Consider the following 20670-nt stretch of genomic DNA (forward strand, 5'->3'; position numbering starts at 1 on the left):
ACCGGTAACACTTAGCACCAGTTAATTACCGGTAACACCCAGGATTAAAAGTCAATTGCGCTTGTCTATTAATTCTTTTAAAATATTAAAAGTCTATTTCACTGAATATTTTAATTTTGTGGAGTTTGATATAACTGATTGTCGAAATTAAAAGACAAAAAATGTAAGCTGAAATCCCCACTGAAAAAATTATCATTAATCCAGGATTAACTTGATCATGCTTTGAACAACTGGGCCCCATGTAAAACAACTCACAACTCAACTAAGTTATAGTAAAACAATCATGGTAATCGGCTTGATGGATAAGAGTTCCACACAGAAGCAAAAAAATGGTTGTCTGCATTTGACCCCCAGGGGGGTACTTGCAGTATACATGACGGGGGGTCCGACGGAGCTTCATATTGCGAACCCAAAAAAATACACGAGCCTGAAATTTTACACCCAAAAAAATACCTGGCATCAAAATTTTCTACCCCAAAAAGTACAAGACATAGCACCTCGATACTGATTTATTCAATGAAACAGACTTTAAGACCTAAAAAAATACATGACAGATCTCTTGACCCAAAAAAATACAGAGGGTGTAAATTTTCAACCCAAAAAAATACGTCGAACCTCCCCGTCATGTATACTGCAAGTACCCCCCTGGGATTTGACCCTTGGCCAATCAGGCTGCAGATTATCCCAGTTTCCATAGCATGAAGCAACTATGAGTATTGCTACTCCCCTTGGATGGGATGCTAATCCATTGCAGGGTTACCCCCAGCAGTAAATTCGCCGGTACCCATTTATACACCTGAGAGGAGAGAGGCACTGTGAGAGTAAAGTGTCTTGCCCAAGAACAGAATGATGTACCCCAGCCAGTGCTCAAACCCAGGCTCTATACTACCTCTGACTGGATATGAATATGTGTTGGAAATGAAACACTTACCAATCTGAAGTTCCAATGTATAAATTCTGTGCTGCACAGTCAATGCATTCTACCTAAAATCATTATTTTATATAATTTAATATTATTATTAGGCATTCCAACTTTCCCAGATTAAATATAACTAAAATTTAATTATTCATTTGATATGAAATGATAAACAAATTGCAGTTACTAGACAATGCAACGGTGTCCAATGGTAAATTATAGGCTTTGCGAGATAGCAAGACCATACCTGCCAACTCTCCAGGTTTTCCTGGGATCTCGAAGTTTTCATCAAATCTCCAGGTCTCATTTTTGGAAAGTATTCGTACATTGACTTAAATGATATCCTTACAATGCAAAGATTTCTAGATTTCTCCAGATTTTTGTACTCTGGGGTTTGGCAGGTATGCAAGCAGTGCTCGACACTAACTTTTTTGGATACTAGGCAATTGGCTAGTAGGTACAAATAATCACTAGCCCACAAGGACAAGTCACTAGCCCCCCCCCTCCCCCCCCAAAAAAAAAAAATTAAAAAGCTGAGCTTGAATCAGCTAATCTCTTAGCGCTATGTTTTGTTTGAGTCCACACAAGTACATCTTTCCTTCACCGAGTCGCAGCAATGGATATGCTATCTTCCACCTCGGTTGAAAATTTCTTGACCGCTGGTCGCACTTCTTTTTCTCTTCATGCTGTGTGGGGTCCTCTGGTGAACAATATAAATCTGGCTTGCGATTATCAGCCCTTGAAGGCAGTTTTCTTACAGGTTAGGTGTTACAAAAGGTTGAAATCATGCTCGAGTGAAAAAATCCAAGACGGCGGACTTATAATGACTCTCTCCCAGGGCCTTTTCCAAGATGGCATCAGGTTTGCGAGTTGATCATAAACCCGTATGCAATCACAAGGCAAGCCCTCTTGTTTAAATTACTCAAGCTATGGAAACTAGATCCTGATGAAGTTTTCTAGGAGAAAAACTTGCCAAGTTATAGAGTTGTAGTTAATTTATTTTTTTACGAATCTAACTAGTCTAGGGGCTAATAGGAGCGTACTTTTACTAGCCAAGCATGAAGTTTTACTAGTCCTTGGCTAGTGTACTAGCGTAAGTGTCGAGCACTGGCAAGACTGACATCTTTTCTGTGAGCGAAAAACGTTCTTAGACTTGAAAAAGAAATTGTCAGAGACTCTGAAAAGGTGTCATGTAAAAATTCGAGATGACAAGACTGCTGAAATTTGGCTAAAACTATGTAATACTCGCACTTTTTGATGGGCCATTCACCACCCCTAAAACAGAATAAAATAAAGTCTGATGACAAAATCAATAAATATTGATTTTGATGCTTTGCATCCACTAGCCCTTGGAATGAGGCATTGTTAAGGGGTCTCTTGAAACAATATGCACGGCAAGTAACGCAAAAGGTCACAACAGTGCCACTAGCCTTTAAAACAAATAGAGGCAGTGTTGAGGCCCTGTTAGGGTAAATTCCGACAGGCGACACGGCTCTGAAACGGCGACATGAAGAAGCTGAAATGACGACGAACGACAGGATGCTCCCGTGAAATAACGACAGCGACAAAGAAAAAAGCAAAATCGACAGCGACATTAATAAATTCACTCCACGTTCTCTTTGTACCGGCTCAGAATAAAGGAAAACATGTCTTAGCTACTTCAGTTTTTCAAAATTTTCTGGGGGAGCATGCCCCCAGACCCCCCTACGAAGGTGTCTCCTTCGGCTTCCCAAAAAACCTAGAACGCTGTCCCAAATCAGAGTCAAAGTCTCGCTATTTCCCAACAAATCTAAATGAGAGATCCACGAATAGGGAATATTATGATGACAAAATTATGAGAACGCATTATTTCGTGTTATGCACTCCGGACTCGAACATTTCCTACATTATATGGACGAATTCGAAATTCCGACAGCGACATGCGAACCTTTTGAAATTGCGACGAGAAAAGGTTTGAAATTCAGACGGGGGACATGAAGACCCCCCTAACAGGGCCTCAGTGTTTAGAACTGAACAGATATAGAATCTCAAGTTTGCAAGTGCAAGTCTATCAATGACATAATTCAGCATAATCACCTCCCTTTAACAATCATAACATTTCAACCTACCGTTTTTGGCTTGTCTGCAGAAGTAGTCACTATTCTTTCAATAACTGGTGCTATTTCGAACGCTTTAAAGCTCATTTTAACTTGGGAATCATAACTCCCGAATTCCTTCCCACTGCCATAAAACTCCGCCATGTTGTTTTGACGGCCGATATATCGCGGGCTCAAAACTGTAAGTGGATAGATCCCAGGCTTCCCCAGGCTTTCGAATCTTTGATCGTGCGTGGGCGTCGCGTGGGAAATTGCCCGTGGGTGTTCTGCGTGCATATCAAATTGATATATTCAATCATTTACAAAGAGCTTTTATCCGTCATATTTAAATCTGGGCTCCCTCCGACAAAATGAAAACGTTTCCTAATTCAGTGACTCATAGAAGTGGAATTTCTTCGCTGGTATATAACAAAGGGATTCAATTCCAGATTGTTCGTGCACGTCGCCGTTTAAATTAAACAAATGAACTGTTGCCAAGGTTTCAAACGACGCTCTCGAACTGATAAAAAATAACAAATAAATAGAACTTTTTCTAAGAATAATTTTGGGGTTATTTTTCCAGCTTGCATTCTAACAATAGATAAATTAAATGTCGCGGCCTCTTTTGATTTCATAATAATATTTTTGCGGTAAATATTTCCTCGGAGGAAGACTTCGTTTCGTATCCTTCCTCGTAAATTTCCTTGCATGAAATTTTTAAAACAAAAAAACGTCGTTTCATATTTGTTTTCTTTTCCAAGAAAAAAAAGAAAAAAATCATTTTCAATATATTTCCCTGCATGCAAAATACGACTCGATTTGACCGGAAGATGTGGAAGGTCTTGCAAGGGTGGGGGACTCCATATATGGAATGCGTGTTGTAATTTATTCTCCTCGCATTAAATTACCTGAATTGCTTGAGTTGGCAACTTGTCGAGGAAGACGAAACAATTTAGCATCATTTTGCGATAGTTTATTCATCCGTGCGCTTCAATTTCTTTTTTGTCTTGTTCCTGAAAACTCAGTTCAAAAGATGACCACGGAATTTGACGCTGACACCGTCTCGGCTCCGCGACTGGTTGTGATGAAGCGTGGCCCTGGAGGTTACGGTTTCAACCTTCATGGCGAACGGAACGTCCAAGCTGGGCAAACTATTAGCGCCGTGGATGATGGCAGCGAAGCTCAAAAAGCGGGCCTTCGAGTCGGGGATAAAGTAGTCGAGGTGAATGGGCTGAACGTGGAAAAGATGTCACATGGAGATGTGGTCAAACGGATCAAAATGAACGAGAAAGAAGTATCCATGCTCGTGATTGACCACATAACCGATGCGTATTTGAAACAAGAAGGACGGCCTATCACTACTGATATGGCTAATCTAATGACTGTTTATCAACCCAAGGAAGCTCCGAGCGAACCCGAGCCTGTACAGCCAGCTGTTGTGGTCGTAGATTCTGTTCCCGAAGTGCAAGAGTCAAGCGCGGTGGAAAGTACACCGACGCCCACAATCGAGACGAGCGAGCACATTACCACCGTGGAGGTCACAAACAACTCCGCGAACGAAGTGGACGCTGGTGAAGTAGCGAACGAAGCAACGACACCCGAGGAAGTTAAGCAGCTAAACGAGGTTTTGGACAAGGAAGAAGCAAAGGCAGAGGAGCCGGCGCCTGCAGCACCGCCAGCTTACAACGGCACGGAGAGTCACGAACCACCGGTACAAGCCGCTCCAGAACCGACTCCAGCTCCAGCGCCTGCCCCTACTCCGGCTCCTGCCCCTGCTCCGTCTCCGGCACAAAACGCACCTATGCAGAAACCGGTGGCGAAACCAACGTCTAAACCACTTCGTAGCACGATCAAGCAACAAAAAGCTGAAAGCTGGGATGACAAATACAAGAAATTCCAGCAACTGTGATGTCGCGATTTTTCGATGGCGCGTTTCTAGGGCAATGAATCCAGCGTAACTTGGGAGAGACTATGAGGAGTAGAGAAAAAGTTCCTGGATGCATTCGATTGCGGTGATGTATGTAAACTTAGACAAGCATTCATCTCTTCATGCATGTCTTAGAAACCGCCCAAGAAAAGCAAAACAGTTTGCCTTTGAAATAAGTATATAAAAATCGATATTTTTTGAAATGAAGTTTGTAGAACTAGTTTGACAAGAGCACAAATTTTGTATTACCCAAGACTATAGCGAATGATGGCAGTATTTGAATAAGTCGTGTTGTTATTAAATAACCGTGTAGCTTCGTATAGGTTTTGCGGTGGGTTCGAGAAGTCATGGCTTTGTTTATTACAGAAATGTGATTTCTCCAGTTTTTGTGATTGTACAGAACAGATATTAAGGTGCTTCTAAATTTCCTGCTGCATTCGCAACGCTAGTCAGCTAGATTGCTTGTTTATAGCAAAGATTTCGTGATCAAGTATTGGCGAGAGTAGGTTATAGCCATTCTTTTAAAAATTCGCAATAAATAGTTATTTCCACTCAATGAATATGGATTGATTAATCGCAGCTTGGGAATGGATTTTGGCCTACTGTTTTAGACTTGTGATCAAAATATTTTTATAAGTGAACTATGGCAGATGTTTCGTTGGCCTTGGACTTCGAACAAGTTATTAAAATGTTTTTCTAACCCTCTAACAGACTGAATGTTGGCTGCCGTTTTTGGCAGCCGTTCGTGATTTCATTTATCGATGTCGTGATAATATTGGCAAACTTTCCTATCCGGTGGGTCGAAATTTTGCTCCCCGTTCGATGTCTCCCGTAATTACTTTAGCAAACATTTTCATTCATCGCTCATCTCCCGCGAGGTAAAAATTTGCAACATATTGCACTCGAATGGTTTATTTGTCACGGAGAATTATGATGGCTTTTTCGCACTAAGTTGGTTTCTCACTTTTATTGGCGGCAATCGAACGTCGCTTTATTAAAACAAGTAAGACCAGGTATAATTAGTAGCTTTGTTTACTTCTTCGCCTCTGCATTGCCACTTCTCATCGCCATATTTTTAGTATCTCCTTGACGAAAGAGATGCTGACAGCTCTAAAAACAAGCATTTTTCCTAGAAATCGTAGATGTCTATGCATTTTAACGTGGGCAAACGAGCGAATAGCTTGTAACACCTTTAAACCCGATTTTAATCCTAAAACATCAATATTCATTTGACTGAGTAATATGTGCTTGATCTTTTTAACACCTAGTTTTTGTAAATAAATTTCGTTTCTCATTTGTAATATTTACGTAAAAATTTCTAAGCAACGATCCCTTTTTGAGCATCGCTTTTTTAACTTCATTTGTAATTGTTCCTGCCTTTACAATACTGTAAATTTTAACGTAGCTATGCATGAGTGGCGCTTCCAAATTAATTCTCACGTTTTCTGTAAAATAACGTTTTGCATAACAATTTAACTCCAGGTATTCTTGACCATTAAATTGTTGTCACTCATTCGTTTGCATCGTTCTTTGTTTTGATGGAAACTGACATCTGAGACATTGTTGTGCCTGCCTACTTTGAGTTTTGAGATGAAAATTATCACTCTCTCCACCGTTTATGTTTTATGTAAATATTTTCCTTTACCAATTTTGAATGTTTTTTTTTTCTCAACATGATCAGGTCCTTACTTGAATCTGTTTATAAAAGATATTTTTTTTAGTCTTAGGAGATGACAACTTTTCACAAAAGCTGGGATGTTCGTCTCTTATGTAAGCACAAAATAATTTCCCAGGCTTCAGTTGCCATGTTTTATGTTTGTACCACAGTTATGAATTCTGCCACAATAACCCTCAAATCTATAATGATTTTAGGTCTTCTTGGGGTACATCACACACCCGTAGATGGTAAAATGTGGCAGGATTTCGGTTGTGGTTGTCAATTTACCCCTTCTTTTTAAAGTCTTGCTGTAATGCTATTGCAAACAGCGATTGGGAGTTCTGCTACAAAAAGAATGGCACCTGTAATATTTCACACCTGCAAAGTGGATATTTATAAGTATCAGTCATGGCATGTTCTGGACTCATTAGTGCCTTGATAAAAAATAAATTATACACCACTTTCTTATTGTGGTTTTTTTTTTTTTTTTTTTTTTTTTTTTTTTTCCCCTTTGTTTTTAAAATTTTTTTTTTATAGAAGGGGGTAAATAAATAAATATAAAAAAAAAAAAAAATATATTATTATAGGGTATTGCATTTCATAATTTTGTAAAATCAAATTATTACATCAGCACATTTAAGGAGGGATTGTACCTGAATTTGAATGAAATTTTAAAAGGGTGGCAAAGTAGGGATTGATGAAAGAAGAAAAAAAAATGAAACACCACCAGATAGTTGACCCCCACGCAAAAGCACTCCAGGTTGTAAGGAGACTGTCTGGTGTCCGTCTACCAATTTTTAACTAAAAATATTCTAATTTTAAATCACATTAAATCTTCAATATTTGACTTACTTCTCCAAACTTTACTAATCCTTTGAGAAAGACTTTCTTCTCCCAAAATAACCATTTTTTGTGTGTACACCCAAACAAGTTTAACTTAGCAGGGGATTGTCATTAAAACAATGTCTTTCACCAAAATAATGAATTTTGGGGGTGAAACTGACCCACCAAAGGCCCCTTCTCCACTGGTACAGTGATGGCTGATACGTGTATATTTTTAGATAATTTTGTCATACTTGGGTTTTTGGTTGACAACATGGTGTGAACATATGGCTGTGCTTGATACCCCATATTATTTAGGAAAATAACTTGTTCAGGCTATAATATGGAAAAAAGTTATAGAAAACAGATTTTGTTTTATCCATTCATAGCCGAGATGCCTTGCTTCCCTTATAGGCCACGGAATGTTTCATCATTTTCTGTAGTCTTGTGTTCTGTTCAAGTGAGACAGTTGTGAATGACTTGGTGCGACATGCATTCAGGGAAGGGGGGTTGGTGGCTACTTTCCCATTTCCCCCCCCCCCCCCCCCTCTCTGCCGGCCTTCTTACTCCCCCTTGCCCCCAATCCGTTTCCAGCATTTCCCTTCAACCCCTTCCCGTCTTGGAAAGCCTGTTCAAAGTCTAGTCTGGTAGGTTAAGTCTGTTATGTCAAGAAATTATGGGAAGGACAAGAATAAAGGCAAATTAAAATAGAGGGGGGTTACCCACGGAAGACTAAGGCTCATAACTTGTCAATCAGACCTCCATCAAGAACACTCTTGGGACTTGAAAAAGTGTTCACTTAGGAGAGATGTCTGCTTTGGGAGTGTAAAAGTGTACTGTTTGAATGTGTCTAGGACCATGCCATTTATTGATTTTACCTACCAGACTAGCCTTGAACAGACTTTCCTAGACAGGGATGTATTGAAGGGACATACTGAACGGGAGCAGGGGTAAGGGGAGGGGCAGAGAAGGGGTCAGTCATTCACTACTGTCTCACTTGAACAGAATGCAAGACAGGAGTAAAGGATGGACAATAGGAGAGATGTCTGCTTTTGGAGTTTAAAAGTGTAGTGTTTGAATGGGTCTGGAGCCATTACTTTGTGTCCACTTGCGGGAGGAGTCTTCTCATAGATGCGAATAAATTAAGAAGCACAAATTGATCAGCCAAAAAGATCTTGCCACTCAATCATTCATAGTGCCAACAACTTTTTGCTGTAAACGGCGCTAGGGACTATCTTCTTTTTCTTTCTTCTTATACACTCGCCGCCATATTGGATGGAGTGTTTTTGTCCACAATTTGACGTCATCGGCCGAGTTTGGCAACGCTATTTGGATTCCATTTTTGACCACCATATGGCGCGACTAATCTTATCTTTAAAACTCTAAACATTTGAAGTAAGTAAAAACAAATTTCCCTTCATGTGCACTTTCAGGGGCACAAATTGGACAGACAAAACGAAAGAAAAAAATGTTTCTCCCTTTCCCTTCATTCCCCCTCTCCCCTCGCGTACTTCGCTTGCGTTCTCCACGATCTTATGAGATTCAGAAAACAGGAATTATCTGCAAACAGGTTCTCCCCTTAGCCTTGAAAAGCAATACAGATTGTGCATTGATATTGATCGCCCGCAAAATTGTTTTGGTTCTCAGAGATTCTCAACTTTCACACGAGGAGCTTTAATAGTTTAATCAGCTTAATAGCAAAAGCCGAATTTGGCCTAACCTGAGATCCCCCTCCCACACTGTGGGGGGGAGGAGGGAGAATGCTGCGAAGCAGAACCAGATTGTGCTGAGGTCGAGAAACAAACCAATGGAGGGTGTGGACGATGGTGCGATCACGAGACTCGTAGAAGTGGAGGCAGAGAGTACGTTCGCGGGACGAGTTCTCACGGGAGCCAGACAGTGTACGAAGGAGAACAAAGAGGAGCGACAATGCGAATGGACCGTGAGATGTGTGCCGACAAAAGAGATGTTGGAATGCAGGACCGATCCACTGCCGTAAACAGTGCGTGACGGGTGAGGAAAAAAGGGACGGACCAGACGAAATGTCGCACGCCATCCACCAGCACAAAGCAATCCAACACGGCAAAGAAACAGGCTGACAAGACACTCCAGACGTCACGCGGGACCGAGTCCGAATGCCGCCAACTGCAAAGAGTGGTGACAGCGACTACACTAGAAGGAGGCGGGGGGCCGAAAAGATCAGGCGTTCTTTCCCCCGCCGTAAAAAGAAAAAAGAACGCCTGATCGCAGGTTAGATTTGGCCTAACCGCAGAAATTTTGATGGCTTGTCACGCTAGGTTTGGCCAAAGTGATTGAAAAAATGTCACACAACACCGTCCAAGAAAGCTATAAAAAATGATAAGTTTAACGTCAGATGACCGAGAGGCCACTTTTATGCCCCCTCCACGCCCTTGTTAAAATACAGGGTTGAGGACTCTCACATTGAATATCACCTGGCAACGTAATGAACATAAGGTTAGCAAAGGAAAATATCAAATTTTAACAGCAAATTTCTATGTATTTTCACAACAACAGAAGGTGGCTAAATCTTACCATTTTGTACGCCAGCACCTCGTCTCCTGCTGGATCAAGTAGTAGACCCTTGGGTTTAGGGGCGTGCTAAAGTTACCATTGACAACGCCCAACATGGCGGATTAAAAAACTTTTGTGGTTTTGCGAGATCTAGCTTTTGCGATAGGAAAGGCTGGTTTTCCGGGCAGGTAATAAATTTTGAGATTTTGTCATGGAAAGGTACCAATTCAACGCACAACGTACGTGTTCGTAATACTGTTTATTATTCCCAAATAGCGGACCAGACGTCAGTTCGCTTAATTCGCCGAAGTGGTATACAGTATACTAAAATGTTCTATTGACTTGCGTTAGCGTGTGGCACTTCTTTTTTGCGGGTTTTAGTTTTTTGATTTTTTTTTTTTTTTTTTTTTTTCATAGCCGGAAATATCAGTACACATCCGATCATCTTTGCATGTGCATCAAAAATATGTTGGTGCCGATTAAAACGTCTCTTTTCGATGGTTTTTTACAATATCATTGTGCTAAAACCGAAAATACCTGCGCATGATGACTAGAGGGATAACGAATCAAGAGGAACAGAAGTTAATATGATACAGTGACAGAACAGTCAACCATTTAGAACAATACAGTCGAAGCTCTCTTAACGGACACCTCGTAAGCGGACAGCTCACTTACGGCCACCTTGAGAAACCCCGTTTTTACTCCCATACAAACTCTGATTTTTACATTCTCGTAAGCGGACATTCCCGAAGCGGCCGCGGAACTTTCGAGAACGACAGACTTCTGCCGTTTTAGCTCCGAGCGGACCCCAAAGAATCTAAAAACCCGATGCTATGTTGTATATCAATCAACTTCACATCGCCGTTCGCACATGTTTTACAGTAATACAGTACAAAGTGTTGTGTCGCTCCACGTCGGGACATCGAAACTCCACTAACATGCAACCATAGAGGGGCAAGCCCCGAAGCGGCCAATCCCCACACCTAGTGGCCGCACAAGAACCATCCGAAGCGGCCAGCCCAGTGCGGACCGCGTCCCGAGGGTGTCGAGAGCTTCGACGTATGTTATTGTTATAGATTGTCACTTATTTCGAAACTTTTTAGTATCCGTATGAGGTTTAACCTGTATTTTGACTTTTACTAAAATAAAAAAAACGAAACTGTTGTGATTTCAATCGAAATAAACTTTCTGAAGATCACAAAAATTAATTCGCTGCAAGAAAAGCTTTTCTTTACCAATCGCAAAAATTAGTTTACGCGAGACACACAAAAAGGCGAATCCGCAAATTTAAAACACGTGCAGGCTATTTTCTGTCATTTTCCTTTTCTTAACAGTATTCATCTCCTAAAGGCGAAATGTACTTTAGCGGAATTATTTTTCGTTTTGCGGGAACATTTTTTTGGCAGATCGCGCAAAAAACCGCAAAAATGGCAAAAATTAAATAACACCCGCAAACATTTAGTGCCACACAGTAAGGCACATATTTGTCAAAACCTCCTATAATCATTTCGGCTTCACCACTGTTCACAAACAAATCACTCCAATATTCCTTTCACTGATCTCTTGTTGTAACAGAAAAAAATGTTGAATTGGAATAGAGAAAGTTTGCTATTTAAATAAATTGCAAAATGTTGCCTTCTGCGCCCGGCGAGAGCGTAAAAAAACTGAAAGTTCTGCTCCAGGCGAAACAATTCATTGAAATTCTTGAAATTTCATAGTCGCAGATAATGATTAAATACGTGTGTGCTAAGATCATGTATTATGTGTTAAGTGTCTATAGCTAATCAGAAAGATACAATTGTGAAGGGAATAAGTCAATGCTGTGTATTTTTGCAAACCTGGGCCGGGTTGTTCAAGGATTAGCTTGAGCAGGTTTAGATTGAATTTCGACATTTTTTTAACTTTTTAGTGAGGTTTTATGTTTATATTTTCTGCTCTCCATTTTTGACATCGACTTATCTCAAACTTCACAAAACATAAGCAATAAAAACACTTTTATAGACGAGATATTGAGCCCTGGATAAACTTTTAATCCTGGATTAGTGTTAATCGGCTTTTGAACAACGTGGATTTACGCGCAGTAAGCGTGGCTGTCGCGCGAGTGTGTAGATAAGAAAACCTCGCATCCCGATGTCGACAATGTGGCTACAAAAGACAAATACAGTATTTGTGGGGTAAAAAATGACTAAAATGTGAGTTTTATTCTATTAAAATGGATGAGGAGGGCTACAGAATCGATCGAGCTAAATCGATGGAAGCCTCCGCATGGGAAAATGCAATCGCTGTGCAAAGGCTGGGTCGGGTTTATAGTGTAATTTTATACAGCTGTAGTGCGTATATACCCATCAAAATTTCCTCCATCAAAAATATTGATTTATCACTCCGTGATCAGCTGTGTCCGACCATAGTAACTATGGTCCGACAGCGCCTTCACAGCTGTCAGCTTATAAATCAAAAAGCAGCGTTTTGTTCTTCTGGTCTAATACGATAAATATTTTTACTGTGATTGTTAAAGGCAAGAAGAAAACGCGTCGAGGCGCAAAGTGTTTTCAAAACTGAGCTCTCCATTTTGATGAAAAAGATCTGCGTGCTCTAACGTTTTTCTACTCCATCAGTTCACTGGCAGTAATTTCTGGTTGGAGAGAACACAACAGCACTTTCCTGACCAGGACTCGTACGGAAATCCCTTCATTTTCGTTTTGGTCACCATGTGCACTTTCCCCAAAAAACTCCCGTGTAAGTGTGGACAGGACTCAAGGCTTTAATCTGCTACCAAACCAATAATTAGTCGTGGCGGAATCCCCCGCTGTACATCGGAATTCCGGATTTAAACCTTTCTTGTACCGACCGAAGGATTGTTCTGCATTAATATGATCCGGAGTCGCACCACGGTCGCATTCATTGACGTCACTCCGATGAACTAAAAATAAATCTGCTTTCTGCCCCCAGGCCGTGGTGCATTGTTGGCAAGCATGACCACGAACGTCAATGTACTCCACTTGTTCGCAGACCCTTCCTGCCACAAACGTGAGAAGATCAAACTGGGCAAACTCAACGCGCACATAATCTCTGTAGTCTACACCGACCAACGGAAAACTGCAAGTGACTCTCCAGTGGGTTGAACGGGATCTTAATTCCTCCATTTTGCTTAGTGGAAGCCTATAAGCTTCCCAGTTGGGCATTTTTGCATTTTTTGGCGAATCCACCATCAGACCATCTTGTGTAAATTGTTCCTCTCTGTTGCGCAGTGACTGAGACATCACCAATGTCCAGGCCCAACCGGGTTCAGAGGCCAGGTCGCAGTACATTTTGTGGAGATGGCCGTCGTTGTCTTGGATACAGAAGAAACCTGATGTGCGCGCACCTTTTTCCCAGGCCTCCAAACAGCTTTGTGGTTTCTTTGGATAAATGAAGAAAGATGTGTGAAAATATTACATGTACAAAAGGTGATGGTAATGTATTTAACGGGCCACTTAGTGTCCCATACCACGGAAGCTAGTTTATCCCCCTTTCAGTAGCATAAAATGACTTGAGTATTTCTACTCCTCCCTGGATGGGATGCTAGTCCAACGCAGGGTAAATCCTCCCTTCACTCCTCCCCCACCCCGCCCTCCGCACGGCATTAAATTCACTGGTACCCATTCGGGTAGAGAGAGGCACGGTGAGAGTAAAGTCTCTTGTCCAAGAACGTAACACAATGACCCCGGCAAGAACCTGGACCACTAGATCCCAGTTCATCGCGCTAACCGTGAAGCCACCGCGCTCTCAAACATGTATAAAATCAAAAGAAACTTTTAATTTAAAGCATTGAAGATTTGTAAAAGGTTACTGGTCTGAGCGAGTGCAATTTACGTTGACCTTTTAGCTATTAAGTCATTAGATCGTACGAAAAATCGTTTTCCCCATGTTCGGGCCAAAGACTGCTTTGGCACATCATGCTAATATTAGTATTATTTTGTAAAGCCGCTTCACGCGGCTTTACAAAGATAACGTGTGTAAATGGAACACAAATATTGGTGTTAAAACTTGGCGTGTACAAGAAAAAGGGCTGTTATTGTTTTTTATTAAAAGTGTTGTACCCTTTTCAACCATGTGTTAATTCTGTGATGGTGAATTTTGAACTTGTCTTAGATAACAATCAAATGTATATCACAGTAATAGATCTGACGAAATTGACAAGATTGAGTGTTAGAAAAAATGACATTCAGCTTGATAAAATTAAAGCACTTGAAACAAGGAAATAAGGACTTTTTTCGTTTCTTTTATTAAGTATACCGGCTCTTCCTTTGTCTGTATCGTGTCTGAATGTGGGGAAACAAATCTATTTCACGGTCGGCCAGAATTGATAACACGAAAAGACATCATGTGACTACAAATAACCGATTCTTAGTCTTTGTCGGAATAATGAATATTTTCGCAGTGTCTTTGATCACATAAACCGCAAGTGAAAAATAACCCAAATCAGATCTCACAAGCATTCATAAGTGTATGTGTTAATCAATATTATTGTAGGATTCTCACTTACTTTTTCATGTCGTACTTGAGCAAAGGCAAAGCCATGTTTTTCAATCAAGTTTTGCTGATTATCCCCGCTTTCACCATTCAACTCACAAACGCCATCTTGTGTTGCTGAAGTTTGATAGTTGTAGGACGAACACGAGGACAGAGACAAACATTTGTGAGCGCAGGAGAAAATTCCACGAGTTAAAAACGACTTGATAACATGGCCGATCAGAACATGGTCGTACAAAATCGGACTTGTGGTCTCTCGACAGAAGTCCTCGTCGCAAAGACAAAAATATGGAACAAGTAATAAAAGAAATCCTTCGACTTTCATAGCAGAGCTCCTCTTAAACGAAAACCGAGTTCTTCATTGCAAACAAAAACAAAAGTGGCAGATGGCACAGACACACATTCATTTTATTTTACAATAACGGAAATGAGATAGACCATACTGTATTATAATGAACCATTTTCATAATAAACAATATTATTTGTACACGGCGCTGATTTTGTTAAACAAAAGTAGCTGCTTATGTTATAATCTTCAGTGTGTCCTTTGCAGTGAACAGACGTGGCAAGTCGATCAGAGAAGATCAATTGAAGCCTTTTGTGAATGTCATCTGAATGTGCCATTGGCTATAACTGAATAGCACCCTTACGTATGACGCAAACTTGACCAAATTAGACATGTATCTTTTCATTACAAAAGACAATTTGAAGTTTATTCTACCTTGCATAATAAGACCCAGCGGGCAAAGAAAAATAGCAGAGTCTTCTAGACTGACATATAGTAATATCTCTGAAATTTATGACGGTGTGGGACTCATGAATAAATAATGAATTGTCCTTCAATGAGGCAGGCAAATTGAAATTGAAACAGAAGCTAATTTGTAAGGAGTATTATTTGATTCAAATTAAGTCTGGTTTTCAGTTGAATTCATTTTCATGTGATAATTTTCGTGACCTCGAGTGATAAAGATTTTTATTAAATTTACACGTAATAGTTTCACCATGCAAATGGACAAATCCCAGAGAAACAACCGTTAATAATTCAGAGGGACTGACGTATAAGGGGGATCTCCAGATCATTCGAAGAACTTTTAGTTTACGATACATTAGTTCTGTGTAAAAGAATTTCTCGCCAAATCCAGTTAGTGTCTATATGGTTGGTGTTTTCATTGTCTGTAGGGTCAGTCGAGTACAAATCAAAACAAAAAATACGCTGCGTTAGCAATTTGTGTGAAAACGCCCGCTTAAAAGAAACGGCTTTGAGTGAAGGTCAAGTCTACAGAACTTCGTCGCTATGGAAAATAAAACCAAACAAGATTCAGTTCATAGAAGTTTATTCAGCTTTTTTTAAAACTTTCAGCTATAGGTTACAGCTAATCAGGGACACCAGCTGATTTCGTTTTCTTTTTAACAAAGCAGAGCCCGTAGTGGGGTTACTGGGCAATCACTCCCCTGCTTCAACGAACTGTAATCGCTCCAGGACCTTAATTGCGAGTTTGTCAGGACAGACAGATATTAGAGTCATTAGGTTAAAACTAATACATTATTAATTGCATGAAACTGCACGTGCTTCTATTAAATCAAAACACTTTGACAGCCCGTAGAACCCTGAATAGCACGTAATGATATTAATGTCAACCTCGTTCCCAGGGCTTTTCCCTTAGCTTCCCTTGGTAAAAATTACCAAATATAATACCAAGGGAAAAGCCCTGGGAACGAGGTTGACATTAATGTGTGGTATTTCAAATATTTTCTCTTCTGACCCGATCAATCGACGGATTATACCATTATACCCAGAAAAAAAGCCTTTTTCACAAGGACTCTCTTTTGAGCTTCCCAAAATAACGTTACCCCCCCCCCCCCCATGCACTAAATAGATAAAAGCCCCTTTACCATAATATCTTTAAGAGCATGATTTATTTCGGCTTCATGGGTTTACCAAATTTCCTTACCCATGGTGCTATGCTGGCGCACTGCGCGCGCTGGAGCTCCCTAAAAATAAATAAGTAAATCATGCCCTCGAAAATAATAATTAGAGCGCCGTCGCCAGGTCGTCCATGGAGCAGTCCATAAGGTGGTCCTTGTTATAGGACTTAGCAGCAGGCGTAATTAAGGGTCTTATAAAAAATCATCGACCTCGCCCATTGCTCCAGAGGCGAACACGAAGAAGCTGGCTAACGATTGCGCCTGAAGCTGTACAGTGACTGTACAGCCGCCCCCTCCCCTCCCGATTTTGTGCACCCGCCGTTTAACTGATTGGGGAATGGGCACTAATCATCACCACTTGGCACCAGTTTCCTTCTGCATTTGCATCCAATATGGCGGCCAACATGTGTTGTTGTGGTCCTTTGTTATCTCGTTAGGATTTCAAGGTAAATACGGCTGCAGAACACACATACGATATAGAAATTATTTTACCTGCAGGTATACTTCATGTTGATGCGCTTTTTATGAAAATTTTGTTAGTGTTTGAAATAATAGGAAGGAGCTACTACAGATGTTGCCCAACCGGACACTGCCACCGACCCACAGCCCGAGCGACACCCACTGTGCTCACTGTGTGAGCTGACCCGGAGAGGCGCCCGAGCCCGGACGACGGCTCCCCGGACACGAAAGTAAGGGATGAACGAGCACAGCGGAGCGACGGCGGGAACGGGAGACAGAGACAGACAGGGACCATGACAGCGAGGCGAGCACCCCACGGTGAGGGGGAGACAAAGCACCAGTCACCAAAACGCGGGCGCGAGGACCGCGACGGACGAAGACACCCCACGAAACGAACCCCACGAGCCAGCCGGGAAAAGAGCAAACGAAAGCAGACACGCAGCGTGACGCGGAAAAGCGAAGGCAGAAAAGGGGGTCCGGGAAATAGGGCAACATACTGTAGTTGTTTGTCACGAAAGTTTGAGCTAGTAGAAATCTCAATTTTTCATCGCACTTTAATCCGAATATCGCTGACGATTATAGGTCGTCCGAACAGATATTCACCGAAACGGTCTGTTGGGTGCCCCTGAAATCAAGGTTTTGAGAAATTGGGATTTCACTGTAAAAAATGTAGTTAGAATAGTATGAGTATTTAGTTAGTTACAGGCCTTTTGGTACAAGATCAAGTCATTTTTCTGTTATTTGTGTTCCACATACAGGTTCCTTGAGTACAAGAATGGCCAATCGTCCACCACCAAAAATAATAGAGTTTGTTGAACCAGGCAAACAGAGAAAAGAAAAGAAAGCTATACCACTAGTATGTACTGACTTTATGAAATATAAATCCAAGTACTGATCTATGTACCTTCAATATCATTGGTTCATGAAAGATGGCCTGGACTAGGTTCAAATCTGCAAAAGTCCAGAAGGAACTTGTTGACCATTAATGATTATTATTAAATCTTTTTTACTCATAATCCTGATTTTGTGATTTTTTTGAAAAGGTTAAAAGAAAATGGGTACAAGATAAAACCAAATCTTCAAGGTAAATCATGAAATTTTTTATAATAAATTAAGTTCCCAGGTCAGTTATTGAAATCTTGTTTACAACAAGTTCATGTTGTCACATGCGAGTCTCACAATGCCCTAATTGCAGACAATTACAGTACCATTCCACTGAACACAATATGGGTCATCACAAAGTGTGAGGCAGCAAGGCATGCGATCCATTCCGGTTAGCCTAAATAGCACTTCAGTTAGCCTATAAAGGGAACTCCGGTTAGCCTAAATTACATGCCAGTTAGCCCACAGTTAGCTTTTTAGCCTTTTTATTTGGAGTAGGGATTTCTGCCTCGCATACCTCGCTGCCTTGCGTTACATGCCTCGCTGCCTCGCACATTTGTAAGACTCACACAGTACACCTTACCAAGATGACCCTGTAATGAGACTTGACATCATCAGCACTAGTTAGGGATATAGTAAATTGGACTTACTCAGACCCACCCACCTGAACTTAGTTATTTGTCATTGAAATCCCTGAAATTGCAATATGAACTCCTCATTTCACTCGATATTTGCCCCATTTTCAATTTCCAGATTTTACTATTAGAAGGTTTATTACAGTATGGCCAAATTTTTTCAACTCTAGGCAAGACCTCGAGGAGCAAGAATTTAAATCCATTGCAAGAGAAGTTAGAGAATTTGGTAAGAAGTGTTAATTGCTATTAATATAAGAATTAATATGCTAAGAACTAACTGCTCAACTCTTAATAAGCCTCATCAAGACCTTGTTGATCATTTTGATTATGACAAAGTTGAAATCACATTGAATGTGTTGTTTCATGTGTTCATTACAGGTGTAACTGGACTCAGTAGAAAAGAAAAGAAGAAATACGAAGACTGGAAAGCTCAGTCACTTGGAGGAAAAGTAGGTTCCATTAATCAGCTTTTGTTTTAGCCTCTGTCGAGTGGAGTCAGTCTTTCAAAAACTCATTACATGTAAAAATCCATGAAAAAAGGAAAATACAGTCGACCCCCATTTAAGCAGCCACCCATAAAGTGGCCAGTTATAAAAGTCCCAAAACTGTTTACAGTATTATACTGTAAATAAAACCCCTTTTAAATGGCCACCCCTATTAAGCAGCCACTGCCACCTTATTGCTGTCCCAATAAGCGTTCTTCTATTGTTTTTGCTCCTATTTAGTGGCCAGCGAGAATGTAACGGTAATATACAATGACTGGCTTTATTTTCAACAAGGTTGGACAGACAAGGGTCTAAAAAAGAAAGTGATGGCTAATGAAATCATTCAAACACTGGATTTTTGTCATCTTATAATAAAAGTGATTCCAAGATTCCTTTTCACACTATTTTGTATTGAAATAATGTGGTCTTTCTAAAAGGCCTTATGCTAATTTCTAATGAACCCTCTTAAGCAGCCAACCTCTGTTAAGCGGCCAGTTGCCATTTTTCTAAGGTTGGCCACTTAATAGCGATACTACTGTATACATGACTACATTTCTGCTTTAGTGGCTCGCCTGACAATTTTTCTTAAATTCTCTTTGTAACATATTTAAAACTCCCAACTCTAAATTTTGAATAGGCATTATCATGGTGTCAGATATCATTTACTTAAAGAGTCAATTAAAACTTGTTTTATGTTAGGCTCAAAAAGGCCAAAAAATGCCGTATCCAATGCTGATGCGTCAGATTAAAAGGAGAAAGGAGAGAGAGAAAGAACAAAAAGAAAGAGTAAGTTTACTATGTACAGTCAAACTTTAAGTGGACACCTCACACCAATTGAAACCTTTTTCAATTCCCTGTTCAGTCATATTCTTGCTAATTTTACCCTTACTGGCCTTAAAATGTTTTTAAATTTAACAATTGTCAAGAAAAATGTCTTTTGTAATTATATTTTATCTCATGATTGTTTTTCTCATCTAGGAACATGCCATGGGTATCTTCAAAAAGAAAACAGATAAAAAGCAAAGTGCTCCTACAAGGTTTGAAATAATTTTACACTTTTTTCTTCTTCTGGGTTGAATGATACATGTACCTGGCAAAACCTGATTTTTTCAATCACCATTCGTGTTTTCTTTTTCTCACAGGGCTTCAATGGGTCGCTGGGTGGACAATTCAGCAAAGGGCCTTCAAGTGTCAGTTGGAAAGTACAAAGCTGGTGTACAGCGTCTGTCCAAAGCTGATCTGCGCAAGATTACCTCCACCAAGAAAAGATAGCAAGATCAAGGTTTTGTGAAGGCTGGAGGGATTGTAAAAAGAGAAAGAGAACTGAATGACTGTACTCTGGAACTGTCAAACAAAACAATGATCTGCCACAGACTTGTGGGTGGGGTCAAGTTTGGCAGGGTTTGCAAGACTAGACCAACATTCATTACAAGAAGAAAGAAGTTAGCAAACAACAGCACTAACAGTAGAAAGAATTCAATTTTTTTTTAACACAACAGACAAAACACTTATCATCCAAATCTCTAAATGAGCAACATTGCTTGTGTCTGTGAAAGCTATCATAGATCAAAACTTTGCAGGTAATCATGGTTGTTTGTTCAAACTGTACAATGTGATATCTGTACAAGCTCAACACAGTACACAAGTTTATGTGCAGCCAGTGCAAAATTCCATTTAAATTGTTCAGATTGGTGCTTAACATTTTTTCTCTACTATTTTTTACCTGTAATGAGACATAAATACAACTCATTGATTTATAAAACCAGTTGGTTTTTATTTATCATTAAATTATTTATTAAATTATAATATTCTTATTCTCTTCCCAATTACCTTCTACAAGAT

General features: G+C 40.3%; 4 protein-coding genes across 6 annotated transcripts in view; 2 read left to right on the forward strand and 2 right to left on the reverse strand.

Moving 5' to 3' along the window:
• The window catches only part of LOC144650593 (transforming growth factor-beta receptor-associated protein 1-like), a 28956-nt gene extending 25790 nt beyond the window's left edge, over window positions 1–3166 (reverse strand). Inside the window, exons 1-2 of one of the 2 annotated variants that reach the window (XM_078510303.1) lie at window positions 1164–1247; window positions 932–984 (exon numbers count right to left, since the gene is read on the reverse strand). In XM_078510303.1, the coding sequence (XP_078366429.1) occupies window positions 932–984; window positions 1164–1244 (134 nt within the window). In that variant the 5' untranslated portion in view covers window positions 1245–1247. Of the gene's footprint in view, window positions 1–931; window positions 985–1163; window positions 1248–3020 lie in introns of those variants that run through there. The other variant, XM_078510302.1, reaches the window with a different exon arrangement.
• A 716-nt stretch (window positions 3167–3882) lies between these two features.
• LOC144650624 (uncharacterized) lies at window positions 3883–5474 on the forward strand. Its single transcript, XM_078510348.1, has one exon. The coding sequence runs from the start codon at window positions 4025–4027 to the stop codon at window positions 4898–4900; it is 876 nt and encodes a 291-aa protein (XP_078366474.1). The 5' UTR covers window positions 3883–4024; the 3' UTR covers window positions 4901–5474.
• Window positions 5475–11951: 6477 nt separating this feature from the next.
• Window positions 11952–14796, reverse strand: LOC144650630 (uncharacterized). The gene is made up of 2 exons (XM_078510354.1): window positions 14455–14796; window positions 11952–13327 (listed from the first exon to the last, which is right to left on the reverse strand). The coding sequence occupies exons 1-2, from the start codon at window positions 14764–14766 to the stop codon at window positions 12683–12685; spliced, it is 957 nt and encodes a 318-aa protein (XP_078366480.1). The 5' UTR covers window positions 14767–14796; the 3' UTR covers window positions 11952–12682.
• Window positions 14797–16758: 1962 nt separating this feature from the next.
• On the forward strand, window positions 16759–20642 carry LOC144650644 (40S small subunit processome assembly factor 1-like). 2 transcript variants are annotated; one of them, XM_078510371.1, is made up of 8 exons: window positions 16759–16813; window positions 17585–17682; window positions 17870–17910; window positions 18514–18569; window positions 18722–18792; window positions 19528–19614; window positions 19807–19865; window positions 19971–20642. In XM_078510371.1, the coding sequence occupies exons 2-8, from the start codon at window positions 17602–17604 to the stop codon at window positions 20098–20100; spliced, it is 525 nt and encodes a 174-aa protein (XP_078366497.1). In that variant the 5' UTR covers window positions 16759–16813; window positions 17585–17601; the 3' UTR covers window positions 20101–20642. The 2 variants fall into 2 exon arrangements, with proteins under 2 accessions (XP_078366497.1, XP_078366499.1); XM_078510373.1 differs by having other exon boundaries at window positions 16762–16865.
• Window positions 20643–20670: the final 28 nt, after the last annotated feature.

Source organism: Oculina patagonica, chromosome 4 (genome assembly GCF_052425735.1).
Source record: "Oculina patagonica isolate OP01 chromosome 4, crgOcupat, whole genome shotgun sequence".
NCBI lineage: Eukaryota > Metazoa > Cnidaria > Anthozoa > Scleractinia > Oculinidae > Oculina > Oculina patagonica.